The sequence below is a fragment of the Prionailurus viverrinus genome, chromosome B3 (genome assembly GCF_022837055.1).
Source record: "Prionailurus viverrinus isolate Anna chromosome B3, UM_Priviv_1.0, whole genome shotgun sequence".
NCBI classification, from domain to species: Eukaryota; Metazoa; Chordata; class Mammalia; order Carnivora; family Felidae; genus Prionailurus; species Prionailurus viverrinus.
Window position 1 is genome coordinate 24,061,977 of NC_062566.1, and position 27,816 is coordinate 24,089,792.

Sequence of the window (27,816 nt, forward strand, 5' to 3'; positions counted from 1 at the left end):
TCCCATTAGGGCCTGGCCTGGGTCAGGTGAGTGGGTGGTGTGCTCAGAGCCTAGAGGAGGAGCCGCCCCCAAGGGGCTGGCGCGCGTCCGCAGCAGCGCCAACGTGGCCGGCGCAATAGGCCGCGCACGTGGCCCGCCCCAGGCTTGGGAGCGGGGGCGCGCAGTGGTCTCCTGCTCCTCCAGGTGATCAGGGACCTGGGAGCCAGCTGGCCCCAAGCCTCGCGTCTTAGAGCACGAGGAGCGAAGCAGATGGGCTGGGGAGGAAGAGGGTTGGGTCACGGCGAGGAGGGGGCGGCGAGGCGAGCCCGCGCGCAGGCCGCGTGCACGCGCCGGAACAGGGGCGCGCGGGGCGCGCCAGGGCGGGGAGGGGATGGGGGCGGGGTGGGGGCAGCCCTTTCCCAGTCGGTAGCGGGGGCGGTGTCGCTGTTGCCCTTTTAAGCCGCGGGGCCGCGGTCCCCTACCGGCAGAGTCAGTTACAAAGAGAGCAGCCGCTCCGGCCGCCCGCTACACAGTTGCTGGCAGAGGCCTCGGTGTCCCTAGCCATTTTCAGCCGCCATCCCACGCGGGCCTCGGCGGCGGGGAGAGGCGGAGCCGCAAGAGCGCGGTCCCGGACCGGCCCTGCGGGGCGGTCGCGGCCGTGACGGCGGCCCCGGGCCCGGCTCCCCTTTCGCACCCCTCCTGCCGGAGATGAGGGGAAGATGTCCGTGTCAGGGCTCAAGGCAGAGCTGAAGTTCCTGGCGTCCATCTTCGATAAGAACCACGAGCGATTCCGCATCGTCAGCTGGAAGCTGGACGAGCTCCATTGCCAGTTCCTGCTGCCGCCTGCGGCACCGCCCGGCAGCCTACACTCACCGCCGCCGCCGCCGCTCACACTCCATTGCAACATCACGGTGAGGCGCCCGGGCTCAGCCCCTCGGAGCCAGGCGAAGGCGGAAAGGGGTCCCCTGAGTTCCCGGACAAAGGGGAGTCGGTCCTGTAGAGGCCCCTTGGTTCCCGGGTCCCCGGGCGGGGCGAATCCGCCCCTTTCCCCCGGCAAGGGGCCCAGCCCAGGCCCAGCCTTGCAGGCTCCAGGCTTTGGTGGGAGAAGGCGGGCGGCGCATTTCTCAGCTTTTTCCGCGGGTCTGGGTTTGGGGCTGGTCCCCGTAGGTTCCCGTCTCCGCGCTTGGGGTTGGGAGATTGCGGCGGCCCTTTCCCTCGCCGGGTCGCCATGGCTCCCCACCGCCGGCCTGCTCCCGGGGCCACGCGAGGCCGGTCGGCTATGGCTATTTGAGCCCCGGCGGGGAAGGGCCCTCCAGTTTTAACGCCTTACTCTTCAGTCAGGTTTTCCTGGTCCTGCTTATTCACACAATTATTTTTAAGTTTGTGTTAAGGAAAAACTGCTATTGAAAACTAATGCATTCGAGGGGAAAAAAGTTTAGAATGCAGCCTCTGGTACTGTTTGAATTATCCCCTTCCTGCTGGCCTGGCTCTGCGCGTACCTGTTTCTGAAAGGTGCTTTGTACCTGGATTCGGCAGGTGGTGGTATCCGTGTTTGCTTACATAGCTCCTCCTGTGTGTAAGTAATGAGTTATTTGCAGCCAAAAGGTTGCCCAAAGCCAAAAAGACGATTTAAAGCTTACTCTTTCAAGTTGGAAGCTTGTTAGAAACCCGGGACTTAGTAAGATAATTGAAATATTGAATGTTTTTCGTGACCGTGTGTGATTAAACTGTGGTGAACTTGATTTAGGGTATTGTTACAAACTGCAGAATATGGATGGTCCTTATAACAGGAGTCAAGGTGGTAGTTTCATGTTCCTTCAAGTCTCGTGTCTTTGATTCCTTTTGGTGAAGTCTTTTTGGTGCCTTTAGGCACCTGGCTACTCAGGTGCCTAAAGTGTGCCCGGTACTCCAGAGTTTGGAAAGGCCTTAAAGTTATGATAATTGACCTTAAAATAATTTTCAGAAAGAATATCTGGGGGAATAGGGTGTATTTTTGAAAGAAAAATAACAAGTGCTGTACTGAGGAGAGAAGCCATCTATTGAACATATAGATGTTCTGTTCTAGGTTTTGACTGGTTTCTGCAAAACTGGACCACGCATTCCCTGCTTTCAGAACGAAATCTTAGGGGAAGAGTTTCATATAACAAAGTGTTACCAGGTTCTGTGGTGTCATTCTGAAAGCCAAAGAGCAATTAATTTTGAGTTTGGTCGTGGGGTGGTGCTTCAGAGAAGCCTTTGGTGAGAGGCTGACAGTGGAGTTGGGCTGCCACAGGTGAGTTGAATCTTGGAGTGGAAGTGCATTTTAAACAGAGAAATGCAATCCCAAAACACCAAAGCTTGAGAAAATGTGCTTTGCTTAGGAGTTGACAAATTATGGGGATAGAGGCTGGTAAAAGAGAAGATTTTCCAAGGACGGGAAATAGGAGGTAGTAGTGACCATGACGGAGACTGGCCTGCATGGTGATTATTCTGGTTGAAGTTGGGGGTATGACCAGGAAAAGGTAGGGCTGGTTTGCATGATAGAGTACTGAACTTGTAGGCTGTGGGGAGCTACTAAATTACTGAGGTAGTAAGTTGGAAAAATGTGTTTCCCATCTAGCACTAGGGGGTAGTTCACTACAGGTTTAATTAGTGTGTGATATTAGGAAATGTGTATGTATGGTTTAGGTTATCTCAATCGCTTGTAGGATGGTGGTACTGCTGTGCTGGCATTTAGTGCCAGGGGTCCATTGGATGCCAGATGTCTTGTAATGTTCAGGCAGTCTGCCACAACAAAGAATTATTCCTCTTCAAATGCCAGCACTGCCCACATTGAGAACCATACAATAGGCTGATAGGAGTAAGCTGCACACAAAGTATTGAGTGAAGACCCGGATTAGGAAGTGGAGCAAGGAGTGAATGAGAGATACCCAGTGAAAGGAGGATTTGGTAGGGACTGGTATAATGGTACCATAGTAGAAACTACTCAAAATTATGACAGATATTATCCAAAGATAATTATCATGATGGAAGCTCAGTGTGTATGAATGTGTATTAACTTTTTATGGACAAACATCAAACATACACAGAAGTTGAATAGTGTGGAGAACCTCCATGTACTCAGCCGCAACAGTGATAAATTTTTGGCCAATCTTATTTCATCTGTACCCCACCTCACATTATTCTGAAGCAGGTTCTTGACCTGTCACTTCATCTGTAAATATTTCAGTGAGTATCTCTAAAAGATAAAGACCCTTTGTCACTTCATCTGTAAATATTTCAGTGAGTATCTCTAAAAGATAAAGACCCTTTAAGCATAGGTAAGTGCTTTTATAAAATCTGAATGGCTTGCTAGTGTCCATGCCATTTTTAAGAGGGAAAGAGCAAAGAAAAATGGAATTGGATTTCAAATGCCACACGTATCTGTGTTTGTGAATTGCTATTCTCTACAAGGTTATAGTTCTTAAAAAAAAAGTAATGAGTTTGATCTATTCTTTAATTTTTCTTATTTTCTCTTATTCCCAAATATTTATTGAGCTCTGCTGTATACCAGACTGTCTTTTCCATTGCTCACCAAGAAGCATACTTATGTAGTTTCTTTAACATTTGAGTGAGTAGTACCTCACCAGTTGTTTCCTTACACTCATGCATGCCAGTTTCTGAATAATTTTCTAAAGATACTGTGCCCCCTTTTTCTTTCAGGTTTCTGCATAAGTTTTTCCCAGATGGAATGTGCCCCTTACCCCACTCCAATCTGTCTTTCCATGTCTGACCATCCCTCAAGGCTATTCTATGAGTTTATATTCAGTTTATGCTAGTATTTATTTTCCCTTCCTCCATTCTGTAGACCTTACTATTTACTGTTTGGGTTCTGTTGTTCTTGTTTTTTACATGTTTTTTAAATGTTTATTTTTGAGAGAGAGGGAGACACAGAATCTGAAGCAGGTTTCAGGCTCCGAGCTTGTCAGCATAGAGCCTGACGTGGGGCTTGAACCCACGAATTGTGAGATCATGACCTGAGCCAAAAATCAGATGCCCAACGAACTGAGCCACCCCGATGCCCCTTGTTTTCTTATGTTTTGTTTATAATAGTTTTAGATGATTGTCTTTTTTTTTTTTATGATGGCAGGGAAGAATAGTCTATAATTACGCTTTTTATCTTCCACTCAGTAAATGCTCAGTAAATATCTGTCCTATTGGCTATAAGGCCACCGTTTTAGCTATGTTCTGTTTGAACAAAAATCTTTAACTACTGTGTAAGTTAACTGCAAAGAGTTTGTCAAAAGTGCAGATATAACATCAAGAAACATTTAAATATTTAGGGGCACCTGAGTGGCTCAGTCAGTTGAGCATCCCGCTGTTGATTTCAGCTCAGCTTGTGGTCCTAGGATCAATCCCCATGTTGGGCTCTGTGCTTGAGTGTGGAGCCTGCTTGGGATTCTCTTCCCTTCTGCCCTCTTTGCGCGCGCGCGCTCTCTCTCTCTCTGTCTCTCTACCCACAATTGTTAAGATTTAAAAGGTCACTAGATAGGAAATCTGTAATTTGACTTCATATGAAAGACAGGTTTAAGAAGTAAAAAACAAAACATGTTTTACTGTATAAGCCAAAGGAATTGAACTAAATCTTTTCCTGTTATATAAATCTGTCCTAATATTAAATATGAAGGGAAAGAATGCTATTTTCAATCTCAATGAGTCTTTCTTACTGTTTTCTGTGAATTCCTGATATGAAGGAGTGTCATGCAAACATCTAATAGCTAGTTAGCACTAACATCCAGTTGTTATGCTCACACCTAAAAGCAAAGCAGCTTGTCTTAATAACCTGTGTGGCCTTATTGGGAGCTAATACATGGCTTTCTTTTAGTCCTTTTGAAATATCTAACGTGACTTGGCAACTCCACTACTCCTTTTATGGACTTCTTGGCATCTGGTAACTCTTGGTAGGGAATCACTGTTTCAGAGTGAAAAATCCCCCCGAGGATGTAAATTAGCTGGTAAACAAATAAAACTTCATACTTTTATTGTTTGGGTAGCATAAGCCATTACTCTTTCTGCATGAGTAGTGACTATTTGCCAGTGGTAAAATGTGTGGTAGCACATTTTTTTGTTTTGCTAATTACATTTCTGTTCATCATTGTGAAAAATTCCCTTCCCTTCCCTGCCCCCACAGCCAGACACTAAAATAACAAATGTTAGAGCTTGGAGTTTAGGTGAGAGAAAAAGGTTTAGTCTATACTTAGTAGCTGGGACCTTAAGCAAATCACTTCCTGTACTGTATTTTTCTATAAAGTAGATAATACTTTTTTGTCCTGCTTGAAAGCTTATATAGGAAAGCTCTTTATCAAGAATAATGTCCTCTACAGTTATGAAATTGATGGCTGAATAACATTTTATTTTGAAAAGTGCTTTCTAACAGATTTACATGGGAAATAAGTCAGTGCTGTTAATTTCTTAATTTTTCATGTTTCTAGTCTTTACTAGACTTTACTTTTCTAGTCTAGTATATTAAAAAGTAGCCCCATCAAGGCTATACAAAGGAAATCATGAACAACTTGGTTAAAGAGTCCAAGACTTTTTCTTTGGTCTGCCCTCCTGGGACAGATTACTTTTCCAAATTGAACTCCTGGAGAATCATTTGGAAATAGCAGAACCATCATGCTGAACACCTTAGTGGTACTTTCGGGTCAGACAATCATTGTTTCCATTCATCTGACCAATTTATAGTATAGAGTCAAATTCCTAGTTGTTATCTATCTATCCTCCTTTATCCCCATTTTTATGCCCGCCCTTGAAAGAACAGATACATGAAGAGGAGACTTAGGTTTCCATTTTATGAATGGTGTATACCCTTAGTAACTTGCTTTTTTGTTAAACTTCCTTAGACCTGGAAAAGGATAGTATTAGATAAATGTCAGCTAGTTGAGGGGTGGGGAATTGAATTGACAAACAGTCCCTGCCAAAAGTAAAGCATTCCTGGAGAGCCAGAGTGATGAACCAGAGTTCCCTTTTCCAAGGCTGTTGTAACAGTGTTCTGTGTTCTCTTCTAAAAGATTATTCTGAAAGACAAAGCAGACTCCGGACCAAGGAAACTGTCTAGTGGTTTCTGCACATTGGGTGGTTTGACTCTTCTTCAGCACCTTTACTTTGTCTGCCTCAGTTTACTTACAGTGATGTTTTGATTAGCTGTAATTTGCTACTCAGAACACTTAAGTATTTTCAGATCACAGGGTATGTGTGTATTTTTCTTTCACCAGGTATTAGATTTTTCATTCTGCTTTTGTGGGCTCCGATCATGTTACTTAGTTGTGTACTTATAAAATGATTAGCAGGGAGTAATTTCTTTTTTTTGGTAGCTTTTTATTTTTTTAATGTCAGAGCAGTTAGACTTTTATTAGGGTCCTATAAGGTAATTCTGTCAGTTTTGTTCTCCACCCCACATTTACTGAACAACAGAATGTGAAAGTAGTGTGTCTCATAACTGGACTCTGGAAGAATTACAACTGTTATACCTCTGAACCTTCAACAAAAAGTTTTGTGCACCAGTTTTCAAAAAGTTATGAAGTCCTTGGAGATGGCCATGTTCTATGTTCTATTATTTGGAAAGATAGCAGAAACTGAGCAGCCTGGAAGGCAGTTTTGCTGGCTGGTGCTTAATGTTGAGCCACACTTTGATCTCTTAGTGGATTTACGTAGAAAGTAGACGAGTTATTTCTGAATTAGACATAATTTTCATAAGCAATGACGGGCTAAGAGGTTGGTTTGATTAACCTTGAGTTGTGTTGCCTCAGATTAAGATAATGTAACATTTTATGGTGATAATGGTAGTGGTGATGAACTTGTTTGAAAATGTGTTCCCTTATAACCTTTATGGTGGTGGTCACAGACAACTTCATCCTGCAAGCCTGATACAACTAATAGAACAGGAGGAAAAAAGGTCCTGAGTAATTAGATGCCTAGATAATTGTTTATTTAAGTCTAAAATTTTCATAACTCTGGTGAAAAAGAGCTGTGTTATAAGCACTGAAACATACAATGTAAAGAAAACTGCCTGAACTTATATTGAGATTTTTGAGCACCATCCAAGTGCTTAAAATTGGCACATTGTGGGTTATTTTAAAGAGAAATAGTAAAGAAACTATCTTTTCAAGATATACGTTTAGTTGTAAAAATTAAAATGCTTCATATATTTGAGAGATTGAGCGTATGCTTAGATTTAAATCTATTGGTCATAATTTTGGATGCTGTTCGACGTAGATTGTCTTTTTTTTTTAAGTTTATTTTGAGAGAAAGAGAAACACAAGCAGGAGCAGGGGTGTGGGGTGGAGAGAGAGGGAGAGAATCCCAAGGAGGCTCTGTACTGTCAGCACCGAGCCTGACTTGAGGCTCAAACCCCTGGAACCATGAGATCATGACCTAAGCCCAAACCAGGAGTCAGACAACCGGCTGAGTTACCCAGGCATCCCCGAAGTAGATTGTCTTTTAAATATTACACTGAACAAACCTTGAACGTGATGCAAAGTTTGTGCACGCTTAGTTTCCAGAGGTGGTGGTGGTGGATGTTTTATAATGTAGAAAACAAGACATTATTATTGTAAGAAATTGAGAAACCAGATAAGCACAAATGGGAAAAAAAAATCACCTGTAATTTTACCACTCAGAAGACACTACTATCAAATTTTTGATATATATCTTGTCTTTTCTCCTATGCTTATATAGACTTCCTCTCCCTTAAATGTCAGATTGTTTTGTAATCTGTTTTTTTACTTGACAGAATTGTAGATCTGTCATAAGTTACTCCTCTATAATGTCCTCCATTATCATGTGGTGTTCTATTGTAGGACTGTAACATGGAGTTTGTCATGTTTCCTGGTATTGGACGTACAGGTGATTTCTATTGTTTTTGTTTTTTTTTTTTTTCTATTTTAAGTAATGTTTTGGACATAAATAGCTAGAGCTAAATTCTTGTGCATGGAGGACATTATCCTTTGAGACTTTCCTAGAAGTGATGGCATTCCATTCTTACTGATGAACTGGTTTCTGGAGCTCTAACAAATTATATTGTATAGGAACTTTTTTCCCTTTCCAGGTAGAACCTTTTATTTAACAGATTGGCAAAAATGTTAGCAAGTGTGCAGTCTCACGTCATGGCAGAAAATACTAGTATCTATGACCTTTTAGAAAAGGGTTTACATAAACCCTTTTTGTTTTGGTAAGATAAATGCTGGCTACCCCAGGCTGGCCAGCATTGTCCTTATGACTCCAGATCTCCCAGAAAGAGAATTTTAGTCCCAGAGAAGACCTAGATTTGCCTGGTTAAGCCCACCTGACCGCTAATCACTGGGAGTGGAATGGGCTCATTAGAGCCCTGTGACCAAGTTTTGAGTCAAGGGAAAGAGGTAGGAGGATGGGAAGGAGTTAGGAAAACTAGCTCCAGTGGAACCACATCGGTTAATATAGAATGGTGAAGGGATGTTTCTTCCAAGGAAGACATTCTGGGCCAAGTGGGAGGAGGTGTGGAGAAGTTAGCTCTTCTTTTTGGAGTCCAGATTCCTTTATACTATTTAAAAGTATACTGAGGGCCCAAGGAGCCTTTGTTTTTGTAGGTTATATGTTAATATTTATCATTAGAAATTAAAACAAATATTTAAAATATTCATTGAAATAAACCCATTACATGTTAATAAAAATATTATTATGAAAAATGGCTACATTTTCTACACCAAAACATTTTAGTGAGAATAGTGGCATAATTTTACATTTCTGATAAATGTCTTTGATGTCTGGCCTGTCATTTCTTTCTACATTCACTCTGTGGGGATATGTTGTTTTGAATGAAATATTATGAAGAAAATTCAGCCTCTCACAGACACTTGGTTGGAAAAGTAGAAATATTTTAATAGCCATTTAAACAATTATAGTTATTCTTTTTGAATACTTCACCAAAATTAGGTTTTTCTTGAACTGTGAATGGATGGATCTTTTACTCTTGCATGTTTTTTTTTCCCCCAAAATTTTTATTTAAATTCTAGTTAGTTAACATATAGTATAATAGCCTCAGGAGTAGAATTTTCATCACCTACATGTAATACCCAGTGCTCATCAAGACAAGTGCCCTCCTTAATGCCCATCACCCATTTAGCCCATCCCCTGCCCCCTTGCATGATTTATAACATCCATTGGTTATTTGGAAAATACATTCACTGAAATCTTCTAAATGTTGATATGTTTATTATATAACATGAAAGCATTATGTTAAGATAAAGCTCTCCAGCTCATGGTGGTAGATACAGGTTTTCAAAAATTCTAATTTTTGCTTGAAAGCTTGAATTTTATTATTGGCAATAATAAATACTGTCCTTTGTTTTCCTTGAAATAACACTTTTTTTTTTTTTTTTTTTTTTTGAGAAAACCTCTGTCAAAAACCCAAGTTGAAATAACCATTGTCTGTCAGTCATCCTTTCAAGTAAAATTGGTGTTCCATTAAAGTGGTTAGTTTACTTCACAGCTCGGTCACGTAAATGCTTTTTCTCAAGTATTCTGTAGGAGTTTTCATGTGTGCATTCCATTTCATCAGTTGGCATATTAAAAAGACCTATGTAAGGATTTGAGGTTTAGTAAAATAACTTCTTCACAGATAATCTTAACTAAAACACCTTTTTCTTTGTGCTTTAAATATCTTGAATGCATAGTGGTGAAGAATACCATGACTATAAGTATAGTTTGGTGTCACTGCCTTTATTTGTGCTAAGGTTCCACCAGTTTTACACACCATTGTATGCATACCTTTAGTGCAAATGTCAATACATTGAAAAAGGCAGTTTATATTCTTGTAGAAGTAGTTTGGACCTAGGGGTTCAAGGGCCCCACTTTGAAAATTGTTGACATAGTTCTCATGTATAGGAATGGAAGAACATGTCATGGGTGGTAACTGGTCTCAAAAATTTTTGTTGTTGCAGTTCTCATAATATGGTTTTAAGGGGTTTTAGTCCAGAGCAACAGTTCATATATTTTATTTTGCTTATGTAGAAGTAATCTACACAGTGAAATTCTAAATCTAGGTTTTGTTGTTGTTACTGTTGTTTTTAAGGTTGCAAATACAAAACTAAGGTCTAGTGGTATGTTCCTAAACTTGGCTGAAGAATTTGAAGAAGAAAATGCAATACTCGATAAATAGTTTTCTTTGAGAATAGGATTAATTTTGAAGACCAAGTTTCTTTTTGTCTGTGTAGAGATTTGGGACACCATGAGAATTAGAGGAGTGGGAAAACAAGATAAACCATTACCAAATAGATACAATGATATCCTCCTTCAGTACAATTTTGTTCTTCAAAGAATACTTGGTAAAGTGCTTTAAAAATACTCTGTTCTGTTTGGCTTGAACTATAATGTAATTGAGATTATAGTTCTTAAAGCAATGCTGCTTTAATCCTGTTCTGCAAAATTGTTTTTCCATGCCTAGAATCTAGTTGTTCTGTTGCTAGTATCTAGTATTAAGGACTTTTCCCTAATTTGCAATAGAAAACAGTACAAATGAACAAAGTAAATATCTATTAGTAGGTGAAAGCATGTGCTTTGTTCATTAACTTTTAAAAATCAACATATGTAATTGTGCTTTTAAAAATACATAACTAGGGGCGCCTGGGTGGCGCAGTCGGTTAAGTGTCCGACTTCAGCCAGGTCACGATCTCGCGGTCCGTGAGTTCGAGCCCCGCGTCAGGCTCTGGGCTGATGGCTCGGAGCCTGGAGCCGGTTTCCGATTCTGTGTCTCCCTCTCTCTCTGCCCCTCCCCCGTTCATGCTCTGTCTCTCTCTGTCCCAAAAAATAAACGTTGAAGAAAAATACATAACTAGCATTTCTTGATAGTACCCAGTTTGCAATGGAATAAAATGTTGGAATTTTATGGAACTCGAGTTAGTTATATATTGCTCTGTAACAAAATTAGCAGCCTAAAACAGCAAAAATTATCTCAGTTTCTGTGGGTCAGGAATCTGAGCATGGTTTATCAGGTTCCCTGGCTCCGATCTCTCACAAGACAGTAAAGGGGTTGACTAGTGCTGCAGTGCTCTCAAAGTGAGACTGGGAGAGGATCTGTCTCCAATCTCATTCATATCGTTTTTGGTAGGATTAATCTTACAGGCCTCAGGTCTGAGGGCTGCAGTTTCTAGCTGGCAGTTGGTCAGAGGCTGCACTGTCTCTTGCCTCAATAGGGAGATGGCTTCAGTCAGAAAAAATGAAAAGAGCAGGAGAGGGTGAGCAACACAGAAGTTCTCATCTTTTTGTCACCTAATCCTAGAGATGACATCCCATTATTTGATGTACTGTTTGTTAAAAGTGAGTCATTAGGTCTAGGGGAGGGAATTACCAGGTTAGGATTATTGGGACTGTTTTAGAGGTTGCTCACTACAGTGTTAAAGAACATCATTGACCTCTGAGCTGTAGCACACAGACAGTGGCTGTACAAGAAGAATGCCTGTCTCAAAAGCCCATCTTCTAATGGCAAGTGAAAGCTGTATGTAGCATATGGTCACTATATTGCTGTTTGTTCTGCCTTCTAACACTGGCTATATTTAGGAAATAACCTTAACCTAATTAAAGAGATCTGTTCCTTTGGAAACCACATCCCTCTCTATAGTCTGAGAAGGGATGAAAATTATTAGGAAAAAGGCAAAATTAAATGGGATTTTTGTTTTAATTTTTAATTTTTTTTAGGGCCAATTTTCTAATGGAGAAAAACTTAAAGTAACTTCTATAATTGCTCAGAGAGTATAGTGAGATTTTTAAAAAGCATTTTAACGTCTATATGGATTTAAAAACATGTGCCTAGTTTGTACTCCTTTGCTTTACCTTTAAAAATGTAGTTAGATCTCATCTAGATAAAGTTTAGAAATGTAGCTTTCTGGGTGCCTGGGTGGCTCAGTCGGTTAAGCATTGAACTTCAGCTCAGGTCATGATTTCCCGGTTTTGGGTTTGGGCCCTGCATTGGGCTCTGTACTGACAGCTCAGAGCCTGGATCCTGCTTCAGGTTTTGTGTCTCTCTCTCTCTCTCTGCCCTTCCCTTGGTCACTCTCTGTCTCTCAAAAATAAATAAATGTTAAAAAAATTTTTTTTAAATGTAGCTTTCTTATATTAAAAGGCAAAAGTAAGTATGGTTTAAATTTATAGATTATACTTCAAGGTTGTGAGGTTTTTTGTTTTTAATTTTTTTTTTGTTTTTTGTTTTTGCTTTTTGAGGGATTTATTTATGATTCCAGATTTTAAAGCCCTTAAAAAAAATGTTAAAGCTGGAGAATCCAGGCCATGATTGACCATTCTTTGTAAGGGAAGGAAGTCCATCTTCCTGGTGCTTGAGTACCATTTTGGTTTTTTTTTTTTTTTTTTCAGCTTTTGATAAAACATAACTTTTGCAGTGTATTATTTTCTATTTTAAATGCTACTGCTTGCTGGGTAAACTCTTTTTGTTTGATTTTAAATTTATAGATTATCTGACATAGAACAGGCAAGGTTATACCATAAAACTTTGTTTTAAAAAATATCCATAGGGGCGCCTGGGTGGCGCAGTCGGTTAAGCGTCCGACTTCAGCCAGGTCACGATCTCGTGCTCCGTGAGTTCGAGCCCCGCGTCAGGCTCTGGGCTGATGGCTCGGAGCCTGGAGCCTGTTTCCGATTCTGTGTCTCCCTCTCTCTCTGCCCCTCCCCCGTTCATGCTCTGTCTCTCTCTGTCCCAAAAATAAATAAACGTTGAAAAAAAAAAAATTAAAAAAAAAAAAATATCCATAAAAAGAAACTTCTCTCCAGACATAGATGTTAATGTGTTGCTTTTCTTCCCCCTGATATATTTTACTTAAATCCATGGTCATTGTGCTATTTGGTGGGTGGTGTAGTGTATTTGCATATCTAGGTTAGTCGGTATGAAAATGTGTTTAACATAGGTGTCTTTGTAACAGGAATCTTACCCGTCTTCTTCACCAATATGGTTTGTGGACTCCGATGACCCAAATCTGACATCAGTGCTGGAACGTCTAGAAGACACTAAGAACAACAATTCGGTGAGAAAATAAGCCAAGCTACTTTCTTTTTTCCTCAAAAACATTGTATATAAAACTTAGGTGTTAAGAGATCATATAATAAAAAAAAGTCTGATTAATGATTATTTGATAATCTTAAAGGAGCTGAAGACCAGTTTTGTTTGTCTGTTTGTTTTCTGGCCTTCAAATTCTATTTACTACCTGATTTATCTTTTTTATTCCCCATAAGTTAAGCTTTAATTTAGATGAATTAAGTGGTCTCTTTTCAATGAATTGTGATTATTAAACCAACCAAGCATTTTTGGTAGGGATCACTACCCAAAGTAAAAGGTAGAAAAAGGGAAAAAGAACTGAGGTGGATGTGAGGGGAAATAATGCTAGAATGACATCAATGCTAGTGTTAGGGAATTGCTTTCTCTGTCAGGAGTCTGTAACTGCAGTAAAAGCCAGAAAAAGCGTTTTTGATTTTTTGGGTTTTTTTTTTAATGTACCAAGAAATGTAACTTTCCATTTTACAAAAAAAAAAAAAAAAAAAAATTAACAACTTTTTTATTATAAAACTAAGCAACTATTGTAAGAGAACTTAGTAAATGAAGGGAAATAAAAATCCTTTACAATATTTTTGCCTGATATAACCACTGTTGACAATGATAGCTATTTTCTAGCAGTATTTTTTCTCTTGCTAGTAAAATACATAGACTCTAAGTAGTTGAGGTCATATTCTATACAGTTTTATATCCTTTATTAAAATTAACATGGAAAACTTGACTACTGTGTTCCTAGATGGGTAGACTCCGTGTTATAAATGTCAGTTATCTCCATAGCTTCATGTTAATTTATAAATTGAATGCAGTTAATTCCCCTAAAAATCCCAATAGTCTTATTTTTGGAACTTTGCAAAATGACTCTAAAGTTTGTTTTAAAGAGTAAATAATAAAAAAATAATAGTTGAAAAAAGTAATGAGAGTTATCCAAAAGATATTAAATAAAAATATTGTATACTGGCACTGGACTGGACAAAGACAATAGAAGTTTAGAAACAGAGTCATGAAATTGATAATTCACAATAAGTTAAAATGAGTTAAAATAAAAGGAAAGGGTAGATTATTCTATGAATACTATTGGGAGAACTGACCATTGGGCAAAGTTAGAATCTTACCTCAGATTTTTGTCAAAATGAGTTATAGGTGGTTTAAACACATTTATGCTTAAAATTAACAGAAAAACATCAGTTTGAAGGGTATTTTACAAGTAGGTTGGGGGCACCCTGGGTGGCTCAGAGCCTCAGACTCTTGGTTTTGGCTCAGGTCATGAACTCTTGGTTTGTGGCTTTGAGCCCCACATCGGGCTCTGTGCTGACATTGTGGGGCCTGCCTGGAATTCTCGCTCTCTGCCCCTCCCCCGCACTCTCTCTCTCTCTCTCTCTCTCTCTGTCTCTCAAAATAAACAAACTTAAAAAAAAAAAAAAGGCCGATCTGGAGAGCCATGAAGGTTAGAGGTAAAAATAAAAAGCTAGACACACATATTCACATCTGTAGCAGGGGAGTGACAGGACAGGGAAAGATAGCATCCTTACTGCTATCTCCTTTAGGAGGTTACCTCTGAAAAGATCTAAAGGTGTAAGTTTTATAATAGTAGAAATGACTGGGTTATTTTTCAGTATCTAAAATTTTTCGTCCAAAAATACTCAAAATGACCGCATAAAATTGGGCCTCATTTTATTCTAAAAAATTAATATATTTACATAAAAGACAAAAACCAAATCACCCTCTACTGTTAATAGTTTCTGCCAGTTATTTTATAACCTAGTTTCTTGACAGAATAAGCTGTATTTCCTCACCTTTGCTTTACTTCTTTTATTATAATCTGGATTCTGTCTTCATTGTTGAACCAAGATTTTTTATCTCTAGTTGCCAAATCCAGGGACTCCTTTAACCCTAACATTGATCTCTCTGCACCATTTAGAAACTGTTGATTGTTCCCTTGTTAAAACATTTCTCCATTTAACAAACCTTTATTACTTAAAGTCTGCCAGTAAAAAGCTGATTAAATAAAAATTACTGTTAATGGTTTTATGATATAATATTGTAATTAAAAAGAATGCAGCCAGTCTTTCCATAGAAACACATGCAACTTTATAGGATCTACCAGTGAAAAATCAAGGCACTGAATATTGTTTATAACCTGGCCCCTTTCGCATACAATGTTGTAAACAAAAAACTGTATCTGTGCTATGTGGGTTTATGCATACTCCCCCCCCCCCCCCCCCCCCCCCCGGGTGTATACAGGAAACTGTTAATAGAACACATGGAAGCTTTTTTGTTTTTGTTTTTAATTGATTGGCTTCTATGCCAGGCTTTGTGATAAGTGGTGGATACAAAAGTCAAGTCCTATCCCTGTCCTCTGGGAACTGATAATCTTACGAAGAATTGCATCAGATTACTTACTGTCTTCTGTTTCCCCTGGTCTTCCCTGAGCTCTTCTCCCTTGGTCTGCCTCTTCTCATTCTGTGCTTTCTCTGAGAAATCTCTTTGACTACTGTTATTTAAATCATAGTCTATATTCCAGGGATTCCTAAATCTGTATCTTTAGCTAAAATTTATCTAAGTTTTCAAACCCATATAACTGTTTATATATCACATAGATCAGGGAATCTCACTTGGATGTGCCATGGCTGTTAAAAATGATTACATTTGAATTTAAACTTACCTGCCTGGAAGTACTCTACCACCCCCATCAAGTTTCCCTTCAGTAACTCTCTTTTGTGATTGTGAGTGGGACAAAATGAAATAATGAAGCTTTACACACCTGTGCCTGAAACTGGGAACTAAAAGTTCTTTTTTATGCCTATATTTCCTGACACCTCCCGTCCCCAAACTACCTAGTAAGTTTCTAAGACCTGTCCATCTACCTTCTAAATATTTCTTAAATCTTTTCCAACCATCTTAGTTTCTTCCGTCCTTCAAATGCTTTTGGGAGGATTGGTGGGGGAGGAGGGTGAAACTGAAATTCCTGAAAGATATACAACCCTGTTTTTCCTGTTGCTTGGTATGACTCTACTACACTGCTGCTCTTCCCACAGCACTCCCACAGCACTCTTCTTTGCCAGGACTTGGAGTGGCTGGGTCTGTGTCCAGGTCTCCCTTTCTTATCTTCATTATGTTCTTAAAGCAGAGCTTGTTGGAGGGGTAAATCCACAGGGGCTTTGCTGCCTTTTAAGCTTGAGGATTTTTTTTTTAATCCTAATTTACTGTTCAGCTTTCCTAATTTCTGCTTGTTCCTTTGACTGTTTTGGAAAGTCTTATTCTTTGCTTTGTTTAACCCATTTTAATCCTCTGTTTTCTTAGTCCTTCATAAACCTGCTTCTTCATCTCTTTTCTTGGTCAGAGACATCCAGGAAACTATTCCTGACCAGGTGAAATAAGTTACCTTACTAGTTCCAGGTAAAGTTTACTAAGTATTGAACATGGTTCTTAGACCACAATTCCTAAACTTATACATTAAAAACTGTTTGTTTCCAACAATGAAAGACATGTTCATAAACATAATTTACCTTGCTTCTTTGCTTAAATATATTTACTAAACACCCTGGGTGTAAAAATGGGAACTTACTGAGTTATTCCATGCAGTTTTCCTAGTGAGTTTTTTCCTTTTTTTTTTTTTTTTTTAAGACAAATGCTTAAGAACCTACTAAGTGCCAAATGTTTTCCCAGGTTTTATTTAATCTTTACCATTATAAGAAGTTCTCAATTTCCTTGTTTTATAGATGGGGACCCTCAAAAACTCAGGGAATTAGATGCTGTATCCAAGTTCCTCTAGATTCCAAGGGTCTGTCTGCTAGACAACATTTGTCTCTACTTGTAAATCAATATGACTGGAATGTATAATTTGATAACCCATGTGTAACAACACTGCCTCTATATTTTGTAGCCTCATTAATGTAAATGTATTCTTGTCTGAAGTTGTAAGTTTCTAAGAAAAGAAGTTAGCAACTGAAAATTGGACAATGTCTAGAGCTCTGCTAGGTATTAGTTGTAAGGATTGTACTCAAGCCATAACTTTTTCTCTTTTTTTCTTTTTTTAAAGTTTATTTTTGAGAGCAAGAGAGACCAAGTGTGAGTGGAGACAGAGAGGGAGACATAGAATCCAAAGCAGGCTCCAGGCTCTTAGCTGTCAACCCAGAGCCTGGCACGGGGCTCCAACTCATGAACAGTGGGATCATGACCCGAGCCAAAGTCGGACACTCAGCCGACTGAGTCACCCAGGTGCCCCAGGCCATAGTAACTTTCTTATACAAGCAGCCCCTAAAAATATTTCTTAAAGACTGTTATTTTATCTGTAAGTTGTAACTGAGCAGTAACAAACTTTTTCATTTCCTACTGGATTGGTTACAATAGTCATAGCATTATTCATGTCTTCTAAGGGCTCTTTAACATAATGCTTATTTACTGAAATGTGTTTTATAGCTTCGTCAGCAATTGAAGTGGTTGATATGTGAACTCTGCAGATTATATAACCTTCCTAAGCTCCTGGATGTTGAGATGCTAGATCAACCAATACCCACGGGTCAGGTAAAGTAAAAATTCTCTAGTGTTCAAGAGCTAAAATAAATTGTCTCAAGCAAAAGTAAAACCAGGATAATTTTTCTTCTTATTATACAAGTTATTTAGAAGTCAGTCTTGTTGAATTGTTTGTTTTATTTTAAGTACTAAAAATAATCTTTTTAGTCTTTGGAGCTGCTGGTATTTACTATGACCTGACCAGGGAAACAACTGCCTCCCCCAGACTACCAGCTACCTTTTTGTCTTTGTTAACATTCCTGATTTCCATAACTGTTTCTTCTTCAGTTTTTTGCCTTTGCCTATTCATTGACCTTCACCTGGAATGCCATCTCCTTAAGCCTATCTGTGCTTCTTAAGGCCTAACCCGAATGTTATTGAAGTGCCTACTAGTTCACCACCACCTCTGATTTTTCTGGATTTCCAGATTTACCTATTTACGGCTTAATTTATTGACTTTGTACTATAAGTAGATAAGGATTTAGCTCTTAGACCATCCACCTTCCGGGCCATCTCCCCTTCCTAAAACACCGTTATATTTAGTCATATGAATTATTATTTATCATTAGGACTTTGTGGTATAGAGTTTTCTATTATGACATTCTTTCAAGAGCTTTTTGTTTTTGCAGTGTCCTCCTTATAATAATAATTCTTAGTTTAGAAAGTGGTGTTCTGTCTTGTCTCTCTGGAGCCTTTGGTTCTTCTGCACCAGTCGTAGCAGGTTGTTCTCTGGTCTGGCTGTGTAGCTGTCATTTGAAATTTTTGTCTCCTCTGCTAGTGTGGATCCATTGTTACCTGATCTCATGTTACCTTTCTGCTTACCCTTTCTCATTTTGCCTGAGTACATCCTCAAGTAGAATCCTAGCATGAAGGAGTAGTAAACTTTCTGAGTTCTAACATCTAAAAATATATGGCCAGACCACTATAGGTTTGAATCTTGGTTCTGCTGCTTATTAGCTGTCTGACCTTGGGATAATTACCCAACCACTGTGTGCATCAATTTGTTTGTGAAATGGGGGAAATAGTAGTAGTACCTATATTTGGGAGAAACTAGGAAGATTAAATGAGTTAGTACATGTAAATCATTTAGAGCAGTGCCTGGCACATAGTAAATGCCCAATAAACGTTACATACTATTACATTGTATGGTCACATTTGATCGTTTGGTTGAATATGTGGTTCTAGGTTGAAAATAATTTTCCCTCAGAATATCAAAGACTGCACTGTCATCTTTTAGCCAATGGTGCTGTTTAAGCATGATGCCATTTTGAGTCTTACTCTTCTATGCTTAACTTGGGAAACTTTTAAGAGTTCATCTTTTCCTTGATGTTCTCAAATATTACAATGGAGTATTTTTAGTTGTGGTCTCTCTCTCCCCCACCCCCACCCCCTCACCCCCTGCCCTGTTGCTGGACACTAAGTATGGATGGATCTTTTTCCTAAGTCGACTCCTTAATCTTTCTCCTTGGTTAAGTGTGCTTGTATTTTTTTCTGTGATAACTTTCTCCTTTCCATTTTCTTTATTTGTTCATTTTCGGAATGCCTACTAATGGGATTTTAGACCTCTTTACTTGAGTCCTTGTATCTTTTATATTGTCTCCATATTCTGTCTCTATCTTTTAATTTAAAATTCTGGAAGTTTTTTCCTTCAATTTTTGAATATATTATTTGGACAGCATAACTTTTTGGTTTTGATTTATTGCTGCTTAACCAGTTACCCCGAACTTAGTTTATTCTGTTTCTTACAATTGTGTGGGTTGATTAGGCTTAGCTGGACAGTTTTTTTTTTTCTTTTTCTGCTGGCCTCACTTGCACAGTCAGATAGTGGCTGGGACTGGTAATCATTTGGAAACATGACTGCTCTGGAATGTCCCGAATGGCCTTTTAACTCATATGTGTGGTACCTTGGTATTTCTTCACCCAGACCTTTTCTCATGGCATCTCATCCTCTTCTTGGATGGACCCTTTCTTTTGACTTCTCTTTATTCATGAAGGTAGTCAGAATTCTTAATTTTTGGCTTCCAAGAGCACAAAAGTAGAAGCTGTCAGGTCTTTTTAAGGCTTAGATATGGAATTGGCCCAGTGTCATTTCTACCACATTTATTGGTTAAAGCAAGTCATGGGACCAGCCCAGATTGGCTTTGGGAGGGGACCAGATAAGGGGATGAATGCTAAGGATGTGGTTCATCGGAGGTCCTCTCCAATGATATAAATTCTAAGAGCTTTTTCTTGTTCTCTGATTATTCTTTATTCATAGCATTTTACTTCTGATTTATAGTTGTATTCATAAGTGTCCTTAAGGAGCCACCCTTAAGGTAAGCTACCCTTAACCTCTTCCTCTCTACCATCTCTATTTTCTCTTTAATAAGTTTTTTTTTCTAGTTCATCTTGGTCTTAATTTTTCTTTTTTTTTTTTTTTCCAACGTTTATTTATTTTTGGGACAGAGAGAGACAGAGCATGAACGGGGGAGGGGCAGAGAGAGAGGGAGACACAGAATCGGAAACAGGCTCCAGGCTCTGAGCCATCAGCCCAGAGCCCGACGCAGGGCTCGAACTCACGGACCGCGAGATCGTGACCTGGCTGAAGTCGGACGCTTAACTGACTGCGCCACCCAGGCGCCCCTTTAATTTTTCTTTTTGAAGACTTTCCTCAAATATCTATTTATTCTATATTGCTCATTCATATTTCTGGTTTTTTTCCTTCCTTTCTTATTCATATATTCCTTTAGAGAGGTACTAAAAAGATGACTGAGAGTTCTTTGTGGCCAAGACTTGTCAACTGATAGCTTTTTAGGAGGAATTTAAAGGGATTTCCAACCCCACTTCCCCAGCCCTGTATTTCCTGGTATAATAATAAATAGCGGCTGGAATTGGTTTATTTGGTTTGTTTGGATATGAAACCTTCTAATCTCCTGCTTAAGGTAGATATGTTTGCCTGGGTTCTGCTTAAGGACATAAGGGGGAGCAGTGTGTTTGGGGACTGGACAGTATGTTCTGGGTATAGGCTTTTGGTTAATCTGTTTTCTGGCTTCTTCATTACTCCTGCTGTCCAGGTTACTGGGTGTCTTAGAGTCTTGAGTCTCTCCAGCGTGCTCTGGGACAAATTAGCCTCCTATAATCCCCTAACCTATTTTACTTGTTTGTTCCATTAATTACTATTCTTCCATGTATTGTCATATGCTAGTATGAGTGAATTCTTTACTGCTGGTAGCCCCACTTCCTTTTTTGTTATCATTGTGTATTTATATAGGGTTTATTCACTATAATTTTAGTGGAGACATAGGAAAGAGAGAAGATGGGAGAAATATGTATGTTGTATGTTCAATTTTCTCTCTCTGGAATGTCTGCACCTTAGGTTTCTCACTTAATACATTATGGACACAGTGTATGTAGATCTACCTTGTTTTTCATGATTGTGCATATAATTCTATGTAGAGATATAATTTGTGAATTGTGTGAAGAAATTTACTAGTTGTGAATCATCCTTGTATTCATAATAAATACTCAGCACCTGCATAGGTGGCGGCCAGAGGGACATGATGGATATGATAATACTTTATTTTTGGCTTTTTCTACTTTAAGTGCGATTGTAATGTACTTCTTTTTATTTGTTTCTTTTTAGGCTCTTGTGTTTCATTTCAGTATCAAGGTTATGTAGTCTTGTAAGATGACTTGGTAAGCTTTGTGTGTTTTTTTTCTAAGATCGAGGGCAGTTTAAATAAAATTTTCAGCAGGGTCCAGTTTTGCCTCTCATGAGGCCTCTGGAAACATCCAGAGATAATTTTGGTTGTCACAACTGGTTGGGTGGGGGTGCTGTTGGCATTTTGTGGGAAGAAGGATGTTCCTAAATGTGCTACAATGTCAGGTCAGTCCCGCATGACGAAGAATTATCTAGCACCAATTATCAGTACTTCCAAGGTTGAGAAACCCTGGTTTAAATGAAAATCTGAGCCTGAGCCTGATCCATGTTTTTCCATGTATTAGTTTTCATATTTTCCATTCCTTTAGTCAGTTTTAGTAATTTTAGATTCTAAAAAAATGATGACTTCATTTATACTTTTGAATCTATGGTTATGAAGCTCTTTTCATTTCTAAAGTTGTTTTCTTTATCGTTGATTACTTTCCAGAAGCTTGTCTGTTTTATTGGTCTTTTGAAAGAATCAGTCCTTTTATTTTTTTTAATCTAATTTTCTTTATTTTTGTGTGAGTCTTAGCTCTCCTTTTGCTTCTCTAGTTTATTGGATAATTATGATTTAAATTGCTTTTTTAACAAAAGTATACATTTTCTTAGCGCTGTTTGATTTCATTGCATAAGTTTTAAAATGTAGTATATTTATTTTCTAAATAGTTTGTATTTCCTGAGTGGTTTGATTCCATCTTTTGCCCATAAGTTTAGTGTAATAGTTACAGTGAATACTTGGGAATGACCACCCAGTCTCCACCCGTGTGAAGAAACAGACTATTGCTAGCACTGGAAACCTTTTGCAGGCTCCTTCCAGATAATCATTCCCTTCTATGCTAATCTTTTCCTTTTCTCTAGTTTTATCATCTGTATGTACCTTTCTGAACATTGTGGTTTACTGTTGCCTGTTTTTAAGCTTCATGTTAAGAGTCATATGTGTTCTTTCATGTCTGTCTTTTGCTTAACATTGTGTTTTGAATTTATTCATATTATGTGTAGCTGGAGTTCTTTTTCATTTCAGTATTTCATTGTTTGAATACACCATAACATTTTTATCCATTGGAGTTGATTCCAGCTTGCTATTAGGAATAGTGCTACCCCAAGGGATACAGGAGTACTGATGCATAGGGGCACTTGTACCCCAATGTTTATAGCAGCACTCTCAATAGCCAAATTATGGAAAGAGCCTAAATGTCCATCAACTGATGAATGGATAAAGAAATTGTGGTTTATATACACAATGGAGTACTACGTGGCAATGAGAAAGAATGAAATATGGCCCTTTGTAGCAACGTGGATGGAACTGGAGAGTGTGATGCTAAGTGAAATAAGCCATACAGAGAAAGACAGATACCATATGGTTTCACTCTTATGTGGATCCTGAGAAACTTAACAGAAACCCATGGGGGAGGGGAAGGAAAAAAAAAAAAGAGGTTAGGGCGGAAGAGAGCCAGAGCATAAGAGTCTCTTAAAAACTGAGAACAAACTGAGGGTTGATGGGGGGTGGGAGGGAGAGGAGGGTGGGTGATGGGTATTGAGGAGGGCACCTTTTGGGATGAGCACTGGGTGTTGTATGGAAACCAATTTGACAATAAACTTCATATATTGAAAAAAAAAATAAAAGGAATAGTGCTACCATGTTCATTCTTCTCTATATTCGTGGGACACCTGTGCAAGCATTTTTCTGGGCGCATACTTAGAAGTTGGATTACTGGGACATGAGGGTCAATTTCTTCTTAACAGTTCTTTAGAAAAAATTTTTTTAACATTCTTAGGTGGCTTTTGGGCTATTTTTAGTTTTTCTCTGGTCAGAGAATATGGCTTCCCAGCTGAATTATCAACAATTGCTTCAACTTAACCATTGGTGTTATTATGTCTTTGCTTATTGCCGTTTCTTGTATTCCATGGTTGCTTCCCACCTCCAAAAATATATCCCTGAATCATGTCCTCTGTTTTTATTTCTAGAAAGGATTTCTGGGAATGTATATGGAGAGTGTTCCTTGAATACTCAGTATCTGTTTTTATTATTTATTCAACACCTACCTATCTGACTCTGTGTAAAGTACTCTACATAGGTGCTGAGAATACAGAGGTGAAAGAAACACAGGAATCGTGCCTGTCCTGATGGAACTACATACATAATTCTAAGTTCATAATTGAGTCTCTTCTAGGTTCTTTACACTTTTATCTTCCAGGATTTATTGCTGCAGGTGAAAATCCTGATGCCTGATTCTTCTTTTTCTATAATTTTTCTTTTTGGACATTGGTAGGTGTTTTTTGCTTTTTTTTTTAACTGTGAAGTACAGAATTTTACTTTTCAATATTCCTTTGGGGCATTCACAGCCACTTCATATTTTGAGGTCTTTCTTTAGCTTGACAGCCTTTGTCTCTTATTTCTTTCCCTCAGTCTTATGGATGAACAGTGGATGAATATTAATTCTCTGTATTCCTATCTCCCATTTCCCTTAACTCTTCTTTTTCTGTACCCCTTCCTCTCCCATTCCCTGTATCCTTTTTCTCCATTGTTCTAAAGCAATGTCACAACTTGGTCATCTTGTTCATCTTTTTTTTTTTTTTCTTTTTGTTCTTTTCCTGATAGAATCTTTTTGATTTCCTAGAATTGACTTTTCTTTTGCACAGAAATTTTTTTATATTTTGTGGATGTAATACCTTCTCAAGTATTGCTAAAGATTCCAATTAGATTTTTTTGTTTTATTTTCTTCATTAATAATGCTTCAGGTCACCTGTTCTGTTTGTTCAACTTGGTGCTTTTTTTTTCCCCCCCAGATTGCTGGTTTTCTTCAAATATCTGGCAATACTTGGCTATCTGCATAGATGAGGCATACCACTGATCATTGTCAATGGTTGATGTGACTGTCCTCCGCAATTGTCAGTCTTCTCTGCTATGGCCTCCTCCCCCCCCCCCCCGTCTTGTACACCTGTGCTCTGCCTATGACATGGGAATGGGGAGGTTCTGGCAGGCAGACTTTTCAACTCCTCTGAGTAAAAGGAAAAGGTGATTTTGCTGCTGTGTTGAGTTATATTTTTTAAAATGTGCCTTTCTTTCTGGCTCTGACACCCACACTTAAGAGGCCATCAAGTTAGGCCTCTTAAACAATAAATTTGTTCCAGCTGTAGTTGGAACAAATACAGCAAGTATTTCTGGAAAGAAAGAAAAATCGTTCTAACTTTATCCACTGTATTGTAGACAACTATGCTCTGGTTTAGAAAAGTTGTCTTTTTGAGCTCTGCCAAAACTAGTTATGAAGGTCCTTCCTAAAACCCCATCAGGTTCCTTGTGAATGAGTGGCAAATTGTGTCTTGTAGAGAAGTATTCTGTGATAAATGACATGTAAAAAAGAAAAGTGGCTCTATAGTAAAATGGTGATCATTTTATAATTTTTAGTTTTGTGAAAGGTCTACTTCTTTATAACTAACACATTTGACCTTTTAAAATATAAGGCAGTGGAATTTATGGAAACATTCAGGCTTTTCAAAGTTAAAAAGGTAGCTGTTTTAAGGAAACCAAAGTTTGGGATATTTATTTTAAGTGGAAGAAGTCAGTAGCTTTAACCTTATGTACATAGCCATATGAGTAAAATGTTTTCTTTAGAATGTTTCAGAATTTTCTGAAGTTTTGCTTTATAATTGACTAATTGCCTTTGTTTATTCCCAAAGCATCTATTAAGTTGAATTGTTCAAAATTTGTTTCTTTTTAAAAAACTGATAAATATTATTTGTCACATCAAACCTGGATTTAAAAGTAAATGTTCAACTTTAATGAGTTCTTTTAGTGGAATTTTAGTGACAGATGAATGATAGCTTGTCCCTAAAGTCTTCTAATGTACTCAGTGTGTACTTATTCTGTGTAGCCCTAGCAAATTCTTTTTCCTTTTCAGAATGGGACAACAGAAGAAGTAACTTCAGAAGAAGAGGAAGAAGAAGAGATGGCTGAAGTAGGTGTTTTATGTAAAAAAATCACATTTTATAAAAAATCTTCATTTTTGAACATTTTTAATAATTCTCTAATCTCCTTTATAAACCTTTGTTAATGTGGAATAATGCAAAGCACATGGTATTTGAAATTGAATGTAATTTCTAAAGTCTGCTTTTAGCTTTAATTAATGATAAAACTTTAATGGTTTTAAGCAAATCACTTATCTGATGTCTTTGGATTTGATTTCCTAACAAATAAAAGCTCTTATTAACATTTAGCATTAAAATAATATTTATGTTTAATAGTAATCAATACTTAACCTGTACTTGGTTATTTTTAGGAAGAGGAACTATTAAGTTTTAAAAATTCTGAATTTATGGGGGTCTACGTGGCTCAGTCAGTTAAGCATCCGACTTTGGCTCAGGTCATGATCTCCACAGCTTGTGAATTCGATCCCCACATTGGGCTCGCTGCTTTCAGCCTGTCCGCATAGAACCCAATTCAGATCCTCTGCCCCCTCTATCTGCCCCTCTCCCGCTTGCACTCTCCCCCAAAATAAATATTATAGAAAAAAAAATTCTGAATTTGAGCGTTTGAGAACATTTCAGGGACTACTCACTAGAAGTAGTAAAGCTACCTCCTGTTGAAAAACCATCTAAGAATTTCGTAGGGCAAATTTCGTAGGGCAAATTTGACTTTAGACCAGTTTAATTGCCACTCACGGATACAATTTTAGAGGTTTTCCAGCTCTGAGGCTTTGTGTTTAAATGCAGACTTCAGAGTGGAGATCTAGGTTTCTACATTGACCACGTAAAAGGTATTTGAGTTCCACAGTCTTGATTTTAAAATATCTTTTCCATTTTGGATCTTAGAGTTAATTCAAGTTACTACCTTCTTTTCTTGATTTGGAAAATCTTAAATGTAAAATACACTTCTTAGAATGCCTTAAAACTAAAGAAGTAGTTGTGGGTTTGTTTTGTCAGTGTGGGAGCAAAATAATCCTTAACGTCTAATTTGTAATTTGTGTGACTTTTTAGGGATAGAGTTAAATGTTAAAAGCATTTCATGTTTTTAAGCCTTTTCCATGGGTTCAGTGTACAATGAAGTAGACATTCAAAAGTTTATGTACTTTTCATTTTTCCCTTCAAAATGATATAAAGAAGGAACAGCAGCATTTAGGGAAAGAAATCTAGAAAGACAGGAGCCTGGACTTCAAAGATGTCAGATTAAGATAGGTGAATAGAAGATAATCTAGGTAACTAAAATAATATGGTAGAAAGTCCCAAGCAGCCTTGGGCGTGGTGTGTTTAGGTGCATTGAAGCTGTCTTTTTGGGAGATTAAGATTGATGTGTTGGAGTCATGGAAGGAAAGCAGGGTTGACTAGCAAAGCAGATGGCTTCAAAGTCTTGAATTGGAGACAAATATGTTTATCTTTGGTGTGACTATTGAGAAAAAGGCCTTACACAGAAAAAGGTGTGCTGAGAACATTGTTCTATAAAGATAATCCACACAGAACAGAATTCATCATTAATACTCAAGTGGAGAAGATTTATGGATAGGAATGTGGCTGAGTTTTGAAGTTTTAGGAGGAGATACAGACTAAGGACATTTGTGAGAACTCTGAAGAAAATAAGTGTGGGATGGAACAAAGGTGTAAACCTTTCATGGGGAGGGAGCTCTATGAAACATGGAGTCATGGACAGGGTCTGAATAAGAAAGGAATATAATAATAGGGGTTGAAGAGATGAGAGTCTAAGAAAAAGACCGCCGAGTCTGCATGGAGGTGATCTTTAGCCTGGTCTACAAATCACAATGAGTTAGTTTGGTTAAAAAATGGCGATAGTAGGGCACCTGGGTGTCATAGTTGGTTAAGTGTCAGACTCTTGATTTCCACTTAGGTCATGATCTCACGGTTTGTGGGTTTTGAACCCCAAGCCCAAGCCCCGAGTCGGGCCTCGGGCTGACAATGTGGACAGCATCTGCTTGGGATTCTCTCTTTCTGCCTCTCCCCAGCATTTATGCACTCTTTCTTCATCCCCCTCCCCCCCCCCAAATAAATAAACTTAAAAAGAATGGAGATTTTGATGGTTGAAGTAGAGAAGATAATAGAAAAAGGTTATGATTTTAAAAGTTCTGCATAGATTTAAGAATAGATGATATGGGAAAGGAGGGAGGAGAGTGATGTAGTGATCAAAGATGTTAACCAAGAGATAGAACACAAATTCTTATCTAACTTTTTCCTAATTACAAAAATCAGTAGGTGCTTACTGTAGAAAACTTGGAAAACAAGGAAAAGCACTAAATATCTCTAGAAATAACTGTTGTTATTTCAGTTATATCCTAATCTCTTTTTTTTCTGTGTTTTAGTATAATTGAGATTTATATTCAGTTTTTCATTTTTTTTAAGTTTATTTATTTGAGAGAGAAAGCACGAGCAAGGGAGGGGCAGAGAGAGAATCCCAAGAAGGCTCCGTGCTACAAGCCTGACACAGGGCTTGATCCCACAAACTGTGGGATCGTGACCTGAGCTGAAATCAACCGTTGGGTCGCCTGACTGAGCCAGCCAGGTGCCCCATATATATTCAGTTTTGTGTGCTTTTTGCATTGCGTTATTTTTTCCATTTAGTATGTTTTTTTAACCTGATGTGTTCAAA

General features: G+C 38.5%; 1 protein-coding gene across 3 annotated transcripts in view; it reads left to right on the forward strand.

Moving 5' to 3' along the window:
• The first annotated feature begins 399 nt into the window (after positions 1–399).
• UBE2Q2 (ubiquitin conjugating enzyme E2 Q2) overlaps positions 400–27,816 on the forward strand; it is a 73,359-nt gene continuing 45,942 nt past the window's right edge. For 2 of the 3 annotated variants that reach the window (XM_047862170.1, XM_047862169.1), the window contains exons 1-4: positions 400–890; positions 12,903–13,004; positions 17,450–17,554; positions 25,124–25,180. In XM_047862170.1, the coding sequence (XP_047718126.1) occupies positions 699–890; positions 12,903–13,004; positions 17,450–17,554; positions 25,124–25,180 (456 nt within the window). In that variant the 5' untranslated portion in view covers positions 400–698. The remainder of the gene's footprint in view (positions 891–12,902; positions 13,005–17,449; positions 17,555–25,123; positions 25,181–27,816) is intronic. The other variant, XM_047862171.1, reaches the window with a different exon arrangement.